Raw genomic sequence first — 11,837 nt, 5'->3', positions numbered from 1 at the left:
AGTAAATAACAGTTTTATTCTTACTTCTAACTAAGATTTTTAATAAAAATTTGATTATAAATAAATATTTAAGTTTTAAAAATTAGAAAATGAGAATTTAAGATTTCAGTGCAACTTGGATTTGGCCTAATTTAAAATTTTTGTATTCTAACCTCTTCGCCAATGGTACAATGACAAATATGCCTTGCAAAAACTTTCAAAGGAAGGCTATTTTAGTCATTTTGAAAACCCAGAACCATCAGCTAACAGCCAGCTCCAAATTCAAATTTCGAATCTTTGATGTGAGGTTCAGGGTTTCGGAACTTTCTATGTAAAAGAGCTGCACTCAATCTCAGCTCTTCAGACCCAAAAAGAAAAAAGAAGAAGAAATTAAAGACAGCCCAGTATTTGCAGATACTTTCTGTCTCTGTACTCATTATTCATTTTTTAAATTATGTTCTGTGATTGATTGATTGAATAAAATAGCTTTCTGTTTGTTTTCTGGCAAAATGCAAGAAAAAGGTTTTGTGGTTTGTTTAGCTTAGAAAGAGATCTAGAAGAGCTAAACAAACCCACAATCGTTTGTTTTCTGGGGTTTGATGTTTTAGTGTTATAGTTTCTAATGTGTGATGTGAGCTTTTTTGCTTGTTTCTGAATATTTCAGCTAAAAGCTAATGTATTTTGAGCTGCGTTTGTTGTTTAAGCTAGTGGTGGGTTTATTTTTTAATTTTGATTTGTAGAAGCCAGTGAAATTATGGGGACGTTTGGTTTGGGTAATGTTTGATTACTAAAATAGAAAGATTACCTTGAAGATAGATTACTTAGAAGATTACTGGGTATAAATGATTACTATGTTTGATAAAATTTGGTAGGTATAAATAATTATTGTGTTTGGTTAAAGGTAATAAAAGATTACTAGTAAATTATTTTACTTAAATGCGCTTGAATATAATTATTTTTAAATATTTTTTTATATTATTTGTCATATTAATTAAAAATAAATTTATTTTTATCTCAAAAAATTAATAAATAATAATTTTTCTATAATAAACTCAAGATTACCCCAGTAATCTTTAAATACCTAAGGTGAAGGTGATAATCAGATTACCACATATATTACCTGCCACGTCAGCATTGGTAATAGAAGATTACTGCAATCTTTTATTACTGACAAACCAAACAAGGGAATAAAAGATAGATTACCAAGGTAATCTTAAAATCTCTCAACCAAACGCACCCTATCAGTTTATTGTTTTATCTTTCCATTTTGTAACTGCTTTAAATTTTACCAAGATAAGTTTTGAGAATAAATTTTTTGAAATTACCCCTTGCCCCTCTTTTTAATTTGCTATATTTATTAGTTTATATTTCGACAAAGAGCAATATTATATATACTCACTTTTAATACACAATTTAAAATATATAATTATAATTATATGATTAGACGTATCATTAATTTAAAATCATTTAATCGTATCATGACACATCTATGTATTTATACATTCGTATACAAAAAATATATACACATAATTTTATTTTTCGAATAAAAAGAATAAATTTTTCCTCTATATATATGGATATATCATTATATGATTGAATGTATCATTAATTTAAAATCACTTAATCCTATCATGACACACCTATGTATGTATACATTCGTATACCCAAAATATGTACACATAATTTCATTGTTCGAATAAAAAGAATAAATTTTTCCTGTATATATATAGATATATCATTATATGATTGGGTGTATCATTAATTTAAAATCACTTAATTATGTTATGACGCATCTGTGTATGTATACATTCATAAACCAAAAATATGTATACATAATTTCATTGTTTGAATAAAAAGAATAAATTTTTCCTTTCATTGTTTGAATAAAAAGAATAAATTTTTCCTTTGTGTGATTATATCATGGGAAATAAGAACTTTTATTCTTTTCAAGGGGCAAATTTTTTGTTTATTAATCATTTGTGTAACATTTTTTTATTATTAGCAAATATCATGATTTTTAAATTTCTTTTTAGGCAAGCTCTAACTAAGTTTGAATTATTATAATTAGGTTAATTTAAACAATAGATGATGGAAAAAATTTACAAAGGTATATCAATATCCATTCTATTAAAGATTTTTTTGGTCATTTCTACAAAATTATAAATATTAGTCACAAAAGTGTTGCTTCTGTCTCATTTGACATCCATTTCGCTAAAGAATTCATTCAATTTTTGTTGCAATGTTCAAAACTAAGGCTGAATTTAAAACAAGTTTATCTGAAATTGAGAAAGAGTTTTGCTTGAACTAGCCTGAATATGAATATAAGATAAACGAATACAAACCCGTATATGAGTTGGGGAATAGTAGGAAAAATGAACTCAAACTCGAACACAAACAAAGGCCGTGCTCAACTTTCGCATCATTAGAAGAAAATTGAAAGGAATTATGTCGTTTAGGAGAGCCTAGTCAAACATATTGAGCAAACCAGAGCCAAGTCTGACTTGTCCACATGAACTAAAACTAGGTGCTATCCGATCACAAACTCTTAAGTCACAAAGTGAGCTAAACACGAATTGATGTTTCTCCATGCTTGGCAAGCGCAAGTTGAAAACGAGTTGAGCTCACCTGAAAATGAGTTTCACTTTGTTTGGGCTCAAATCTAGCCTTACTCAAAACTAAACACAAGTTCTGGAAAAAAATGGGATTTACATCTCTTATAAGTAAACTTCTTAAAATTAAGAGACAAGCGTTACATTGCTAGATAGTTGAGAAGGCCCCCTCCCCTCAATCCCCACCCAATGGGGGAAAAATATTTTGATCTGAGGTTGTAATTTCTCTAATAAACTTGTTTGCCATAAACAGACTCTATTTTTATAAAGTACACAAAGTTGATATGACTTAAATCATAAAGTGAGCTAAACATGAACTGATATTTCTCTATGCTCGGCTAGCCCAAGCTAAAAACAAGCTAAGCTCATCTGAAAACAAGTTTCACTCTTTTTGGGCTCAATTTGGCTCGAATATAGTCTTATTCAATATGAAACGCAAGTTCTAGAAAAAAATGGGATTTACATCCCTTGTAGTAAACTTCTTAAAATTAAGAGACAAGTGTTAGATTGCTAAACAATTGAGAAGCCCCCCTCCCCTCAATCCCCACCCTGTGGGGGGAAAATATTTTGAACTAAGCTTGTAATATCTCTAATAATCTTGTTTGCCATAAACAACTCTTTTTTTAAAGTAGTCTAAGTTGAAATGTTTCACCCTATTTGGGCTCAATTTGACTCAAATCTAGTCGCTGCATCTAGAACACCGAAACGATGCAGCTGCAGAACAACGTGTCCTAAGGCAGTAATAACAGTACCTGCCAACGGGAAAGAATTACATTTCAAGCATTAAACTTATCCTGTAAACCAACCAAAAACAGAAGATGCATTTCAAAGAATATGAAGCTGTGGAAAAAAAGCTCTTTGCATAGCATATGTTAAACAAAATAACAGCAATTATATTTCAGTCTGTGTTGGCTTGCATTGGAGAACATATATTAAGCCAGACATGCAAAAAGTAAGGAGGGCCTCAACCGAGGCTTAAGATTTGGCCAAGAGACTTTTTCCCACCCAAGGTTTGGTGTATTTCCAAACTTCACCCAAGATTTCAAATATCTTTCCCTCTGTTAAAATTTTCTATTAGAATTAAAAAAAAACCATTATTTGACAAAAAATTAAAAAGAAAAATTAAGATTTTATCTCATTTTCTTTTTTAATTTAAAAAACTAATAATTTCTCTCTACCTAAAATTTGAAAAGTTAGCATTTCACTTTAAGGATTTTTTCTCTTCTCTAACCACCTCCTTTGTTTTGGCCAACAACCAATGCTTCCCACAGAGTGTCTGAGTTTTTTGGTGAGAATGCAATGAAAAACATTAGTGTTTTAGTGAGAACAAAGATCTAAGGCCTATAAGAGTTACAATGACCCAGTGACAATAGTAATGGTGGTACAGGGAGACTAGGCATGTGATAAAAAGGTGAGAGATGATGGGTAAGAAGAAATGATAGGCTTGCAGGACTGGGAGAATGGGTTTGTTTGTTGGGGTAAAGTGGATGGTGACAATACTAGTGGTAGAAAAGAAGATGGTGTTTATACAAATTTTATATTTAAAGTGATGATATGACAAATTTGTTACCGTGAGAGGATATAATAATTTTGAAAAATAAAATAATTGAGATAATATAGAAATTTAACTTCTAATAATGTGCCAGATTTATTTAACTCTAGTAATTGTATTAGACATTTTGTTCTTAATGGGTGGGAGTTGTAATTCATGGTGACAGAGCTCTAATTAATGTTTGATTTATTCTAGATTTAATTTCTTGAAACATTGATTTAACTATTTTTTGACCAAACATTAAAGGCACAAGAATGTAAAATTAGTTCCTTAATCTATCAAAATTGTCAATTGAATCTTGAAAATATATTTTTCATCAAAATTATAAGAACCTTCTGCTCCAAACGAAATTTTAGTAATAAAAATAAGAGTAATACTATATGTACTTATTTTGGATACACAAATATATACACACTTATATGTATCATTACATAATTGAGCATTATTTTATCTTTAATTCAAATTCACCTAATCACATGATGACACATATAAATATATATATATTTGTGTATCCAAAATAGATACATATAGTTTTATTATAAAAATAATTAACCCCATTGGTTAAGCTTTACATTTTTAGATTTACTATTTAATAATAAAAAATAATTTATTATTAGTTGTTACAGAAAATATGGTGGTGGCATAACATAACCACCTTATTTATAATTATTTTATTTTCAACGTAATCAAATTTGAAAGTTAGTTGGTGGTTGAAAATCCTTTTTTATTTTTTTGTGCTTCTTTTATAAATGTATATTTGTGGCTCTTTCCGGATTTGGGAATCTTCTTGGCATGAACTGTTCTGTCCTTTAACTAAGAAAGATATCGCTGTTGATCTGCGTGTTGACATACTGTATGGGCCTGCGAAGACGCATCTCAATGTGCTTTCGATTTAAATTTCGAAGAAATGTATTGCAAACAGACAATTATGCCTTGTCAGCACTAATAAATAATGGCAAATTATTCCACATGTACGACAAAGATTTTCGTCGGTTACAGCTGTTGGTTTCGTCGTTTACATAAACTCTCAAGCATCTTGTTATAGTGGGTGTCATTGTTGAACCAATTTTCTTTGATAGTGTTAATTTGATTGGCTCCATTGGATACCTCTGCTTCCTAGTGGTGGGGACTACATTTTACTTGGTTATCCTGACCCCAAGAAATTAATTGAGGGAGAAGGACTACTTCCCATCCAACTTTTGATACGTTCTCAAAATATCATTCACGACAAATGAAAATCTACTTTTTCTATTTATGAGTCGTTAATATGGATGATATCTGTTTACATAAGGATAAAATATCTATTTTACTCTTGTTAGATGAAATAACAAAAATACCCCTCAATTTAGTCTGTAAAATTTATTCCAAAATTGATGTGAAGGTTTTACTATTCACCCCCTTAGGTTTTAGAAATTAACATTTCACCTTACCTAAAGTTTTTAAACTTTAAAAACTAGCATTTTCACCCCCAAACCTAGGGTTTCCATATTTTTCAAAATACAGTCGTCCCCTATAACTTTCAAAACTAGTAGTTTCACCCCCTTTCTTCAACTTCATCTCCCGACGTTATCTCCAGCGTCGTCATCGGCCTCCTCCTTCTCCTGGTGCGACGACGGTGGTGCGATGAAGAGATCTTCATCTCCTCGTCGCACAGTGCGACGAAGAGATGGAGATCTCTTCGTCACACCACCATGCAACGAAAAGGTCTCTCTTTGTCGCTCCACCCAGACGATGAAGGACGACTCTTCGCAGTCCTTCGTCGCTTGTCGCGTCGTCTAGACGCTACGACGAAGGACGACGAAGCGTCGTCCTTCGTCTGTTCTTCTAGATCTGGACGACGAAGGATCGTTCTTCTTCGTCCTTTGTAGTCGAAGATGAGAGATCAGTCGATTGCGTCGACCGTCGATGGTGGCCGGAGAAGGAAGCAAACCCTAGGGGTGAAATTAAACTTTTCAAACTTTGAGGATAAGTTAGTTATTAGTTTTTAAAACCTGGAGGGGGGAAACGATAAAATTTTAAAGTTTTAAGGTTTTAAATAGTAAATGACGATTTTGCCCCTGCCCCTAACTGAAAAATTGGACGACAGTTGGGTCACGGATGAGAAAAGTGGATTTTCATCTGTCGTGGGTGGCATTTTGAGAACGCATCAAAAGTTGGGTGGGAAATAGTCCTTCTCACATTAATTGATTATATACCTGAAATATCTTTGGATAGATTCGATCTAATCTAAGGCTACCTCGGGATTCAATTTTATTTATAATATTTAGTTCAAATATATTTGAATTGATACAATCTATTAGAAGATTGTCTACTTAGTTAATAGAATAAATAATATTATTAAATAAATAAATGAATTATTCTAAAATTAAACTATTGAATAAAAATTTTAATTTGAGATCAATTCATTTAAATAGAGTTAGCTGAGATCTACCACTAGAAATATTCAGAGACAATCACTGAGTTTTTAATTATCATTTTGATGTCATTAAAACAAAGTATAAGTAAAGCTATTCTAGTTGAAACTTTCAGACGATAATACAAGGCCAAACGACTATTTCCCACCCAAGGTTTAGCGTTTTCTCAAATGTCCCCCCTTTAACTATAGAAACACCAAACACCCACCCATGACCGGTTAGATTTAACAAAACCCTAACGCCTGAAAATTTTATCTCTTTTTGCCCTCCTAAACTTTAAAAAAGTAACATTTTTCCTTAGCATAAGTTTTAAAAAATCGCAGTTTCACCCTAGGGTTTGGTTTTGAAATCTCCGGCGACCTCTCTGGCTCTGTTGCCGACGGCCTCTCCCTCCCGAAGCAACCTCTCCTTCCGGCGATCTCTTTCCTCCCATTTGGAGGTCCGATCGGCGTTGGAGACTCCTTGGGAGACGAAGACGAAGCCGTCGTCTTCGTCTAGGAAGACGGTCGTCTTCCCAGAGAAGTCTTCTGGGAAGACGACCGTCTTCGTCTCCCAAGGAATCTCCGACGCCGATCGGACCTCCAAATGGGAGGAAAGAGATCGCCGGAAGGAGAGGTTGCTTCGGGAGGGAGAGGTCGTTGGCAACGGAGCCGGAGAGGTCGCCGGAGATTTCAAAACCAAACCCTAGGGTGAAACTGCGATTTTTTAAAACTTATGCTAAGGAAAAATGTTACTTTTTTAAAGTTTAGGAGGGCAAAAAGAGATAAAATTTTCAGGCGTTAGGGTTCTGTTAAATCTAACCGACCATGGGTGGGTGTTTGGTGTTTCCATAGTTAAAGGGGGGACATTTGAGAAAACGCTAAACCTTGGGTGGGAAATAGTCGTTTGGCCATAATACAATTATTATATATAGGGGTATTGTCTATCAAGTTGAATGAGAATGGGAACATGACTTTCAGCTGGCAAATTCAAAAAAATTTATTATTATTTTTTGTTTACATTTTGAAGAGCAGTTGGCACGTGGACCGTGGATTATTGCCTAACACAGAGCTCCATTTTCATAAAACTAGTATTCCAGTTTTTCCTCTTGTGGAAATTATTCAATATTGTTTACCATCTCTTAGTATGGCTGATGCAATTGTTAATCTTGCCTTGGAGCAGCTGCTTCAAATCACTGCTAAAAAGATAAAGGAAGAGGTGAGGCTTGTTGGTAATGTCGAAAATGAAGTGAAAAAACTCCGGAGAAATCTTAAAGCCATTCAAGCTGTGCTACTTAATGCAGAGGAGAAGCAAGTGAAGGACGAAGCTGTGAGACAATGGTTAGGTCAACTCAAAGACACATCCTACGACATCGAAGATGTGTTGGATGAGTGGAATACTGAAATCATGAGGTTGCAGTTTGAAGGAGATCTTGAACATGCTCCTGCTCCCAAGCAGAAGGTACCTTCCTTCTTCCCCTGTTCTTGCTTTGGTATCAAACAAGTTGTTTTACGCCGTGATATAGCACAAAAGATAAAAGAATTAAATGAAAAACTAGATATTATTGCCAGAGAAAGAGATGCATACAATTTCAAGGAAATGAAGAGTATTGAAGCACCGGAACGAGTTCGATCTACGTCTTTAGTTGATGTGACTGAAATATATGGTCGAGAATTTGAGAAGAATTCTTTAGTGAGTAAGTTGTTAGATGAGAGAAATGAAAAACAAAGAGACCTTCCTGTCATCTCACTTGTCGGGATGGGAGGAATTGGGAAAACAACTCTTGCTCAACTAGTTTATAATAATGACAAGGTCATGAGCCATTTTGACACAAAAATATGGGTGTGTGTATCAAATCCTTTTAATGAGGTTAGGGTTGCCAAAGCAATCATCGAAGGACTGGAATGTCGTACCAATGATTTTGTCGAATTGGAATCTCTTTTGAAATGTATTCGTCAATCTATTACGGGAAAAAAATTTCTTCTCGTTTTAGATGATGTGTGGTCAGAAGATTACAACAAATGGGAATCATTTTATCACTGTCTAAAGAATGGTTCCTATGGTAGTAAAGTTTTGATTACAACAAGGAATGAAAGAGTTGCATCGATTATGGGGTCAGTTGCTCCTATCAGAATGGAGCAATTAGCTCAGGAGGAATGTTGGTTGTTGTTTAGTCAATTAGCATTTTTTGGTAGATCTCCTGAGGAGTGTGAAAAATTAGAGAAAATTGGAAGAGAAATTGTTGCAAAGTGCAAGGGTTTGCCGCTTGCTGCAAAAACTATTGGCAGTCTCCTGCGATTTAAAAGAACTAGAGATGAATGGCAACGAATTTTAAACAGTGAAATTTGGAAATTGGAACAGATTGAGAAAGGTCTTTTATCACCTTTGACATTGAGTTATAATGATTTGCCATCTAGGATAAGACAATGTTTTTCATATTGTGCCATCTTTCCAAAAGATCATAATATAGAGAAAGATCACTTGATCAAATTATGGATGGCTCAAGGTTATCTTGGGTTTGATAATGATACAGAGATGGAAGTAATAGGCCAAGAGTATTTTGATCATTTAGCATCTCGATCATTCTTCCAAGAGTTTCGAAAAGACAGTGATGAGAATATCATAAGCTGCAAGATGCATGATATAGTTCATGACTTTGCTCAATTTCTCACTAAGAGCGAATATTTAACTGTGGAAATCAATGAGGGCAGTGAAGAGCTAGTCATAAACACTTCCAATGAGAAAGCCCGACATTCAATGTTAACGCTTCATGTAGGGGCTACATTTCCCATCTCCATTTGTAGCATCAAAAGTTTGCGGAGTCTTTTAATTGGTTATGGAAGTTCTGACCAATTGTCTAATGATGTTCTACTAAATCTCTTTGGTGAATTGACATGTTTAAGGGCATTAGACATATGTGTAATATTTAGAGCATTGAATTTGATTACAGCGATTCCAAAAGAGGTAAAAAAATTGATACATTTGAAATATCTGAATTTGTCTCATCAGAAAGTGGAAAAACTTCCAGAAACTTTATGTGAGTTATACAATCTGCAAACTTTAGATATTTCTTGGTGTGAAAAGCTTAAAGAACTGCCTCAAGAGATGGGGAAGTTGATAAACTTGAGGCATTTGATTAATCATGTTACATCTTCATTAAGTTACATGCCCAAGGGAATTGAGAAATTAACTTGTCTCCGAACATTGAGTGAATTCGTTAGCAGTAGTGATGGTAGTAAAGCATGTAGTACTGTTGCATGCTTGAAAGATTTGAAACATTTAAGAGGAACGCTTGAAATTAGAGGGCTAGGAAATGTGACCAATGTGAGTGAGGTTAAGAGAATGCAAATTCTCAGCAATAAGAAAAACCTCTTCTATTTAATCCTTGGTTTCAATAAAGATGGAGAAGAGAGGAAAAAAGATGATGATGAGTTACTTCTTGAGGCTTTGCAACCGCATCCAAATTTAGAGAAATTAGTTATATATCATTACAGAGGCAGCACATTTTATTCTAATTGGATCTTGTCATTAACTGGGCTGAGGGAATTGCGGCTTGAGGGTTGCAGAAATTGTATGCATTTGTCTCCCTTGGGAAAATTGCCATCACTTGAATCATTATCTATGCATGGAACGAGTGTGAAAAAACTAGTTACAAGAATGGAAAGCGATGGTGCATTTTCATCATCTACATCAGTTATTCTCTTTCCCAAGTTGAAAGTTCTTGAATTCTTGAATAATAAAGAATGGGAAGAGTGGGATTACGGGAATACAATCTTGCCATGCCTTGCTTCTTTGTCAATCTATGGTTGTAGAAAATTACGTGCACTGCCTGATGGCCTCCCCCTGGGGGTGAAAAATCTACAACATTTGGATATTTATAAAAGTGGTCTTTTGGAAGAACGTTACAGAAAGGGAACAGAAGAGGACTGGCAAAAGATCTCCCACATTCCCAACATCAGATTCAATCATTCATATCTGCAAGGAGGCCCACTCCCACTCCGTTGAGTTCTCAAATGGCTGCAATTACCAACCATCAATCCACAAAGCTAACTTCTCCACATCCTCTAATATTTAAAAGTAATGTTAATAGTGTGGAATGAGCAGAAATTTCGGATCTTTTACCTGTCTTTGACAAATTTTAATTGTAGGAGATGTGCAGAAATATTGAGCATGATGATGGTTGCCGTGTTATACTGAAAGGAACAAAGGAGATAGTTATGTAAAAAGGAAGTTGGAATTCACTTGTGTTACTCTTAATTTGTATGAGTTGTGGTTTGATTTTGTTCATAAAATTGTTTGTTTTTAGCGTGCTTGGATAACTTTCTTTGTCAATAATTTGGATGTAATATATGGTGTGTTTGATTGGAAATTAGGTGTAAAATATTAAATATATATTATATGGTATGAGCTGAACATATTGGTATATCATTTCTAAATATATATATATATATCTTTTGTTAGAGGCAACATATTTACACATTTGCTATCTCTCAAATATATATTTATTTCTTTGCCATTTGTGATGAAATAATTGCTCAATATATGATATAATAAATTATGTTTTCTTGTTGTTAGCTTGTAAGCAATCAAGCTCCTGAGCAAATAATAATATATACTTAAAAATATGTACACATAATATTATTCTATATAAATTTCAATATTCAATAGATAAATAGATGGGCTGCGGGCCTTAATCAAGTGATTGAACCTTCAAAATCTATTGCATTTAATTACAGATTTCCACATTACAAGGCTTTCAAATTGCCTGTCGGTCCTGTCTTGCACCAATAAACGGATATAGGCAACCAAATTGCACCAATATTTGTTTTATGTATTTTTCAGAATATTCTTTATGTTAATAATATGTGATGATTTTTTTTTCATGTCATGAAATTATAAAATTAATAATTAATTTTCTTTTTAACTGGTTATGTTTTTGACAATATAAATATTCTAAATTATTTTTCATATTTTTTATTATTTTAATTAAAATTAATGGTATTGTTGTTTTAAAAAAAATTACAACTATATGTATATTCTTTTGGTACATAATTTTGGGTATATAAATAATGTGACGTTATGTAATTAAATAATTTTAAATTATAAATAAAGTAATATTTAATTAAATAATATCATATCATCTATATATAAAAATTATGTATAAAGAATATATATACATAGTATTATTCTTTAAAAAATTAATAAAAAAAATTATAATAATATTAATACTATTTTGATAATTTTTAATATTTAAGGTAATTAAATTTTAATAAAATTATGTGCATAAATTTTTATAATAACTTG

The 11,837-nt window shown here is 32.8% G+C and overlaps 1 protein-coding gene across 1 annotated transcript; it reads left to right on the top strand.

The window, feature by feature from the left end:
• Positions 1-7,515: 7,515 nt before the first annotated feature.
• LOC123219321 (putative disease resistance protein RGA3) lies at positions 7,516-10,956 on the top strand. The gene has a single exon (XM_044641210.1). The coding sequence runs from the start codon at positions 7,680-7,682 to the stop codon at positions 10,536-10,538; it is 2,859 nt and encodes a 952-aa protein (XP_044497145.1). The 5' UTR covers positions 7,516-7,679; the 3' UTR covers positions 10,539-10,956.
• The last annotated feature ends 881 nt before the right edge of the window (positions 10,957-11,837 follow it).

The sequence above is a fragment of the Mangifera indica genome, chromosome 6 (genome assembly GCF_011075055.1).
Source record: "Mangifera indica cultivar Alphonso chromosome 6, CATAS_Mindica_2.1, whole genome shotgun sequence".
NCBI classification, from domain to species: domain Eukaryota; kingdom Viridiplantae; phylum Streptophyta; class Magnoliopsida; order Sapindales; family Anacardiaceae; genus Mangifera; species Mangifera indica.
The sequence above is the reverse complement of the archived record's forward strand: the minus strand, read 5'-3'. Positions and strand labels throughout refer to the sequence as shown.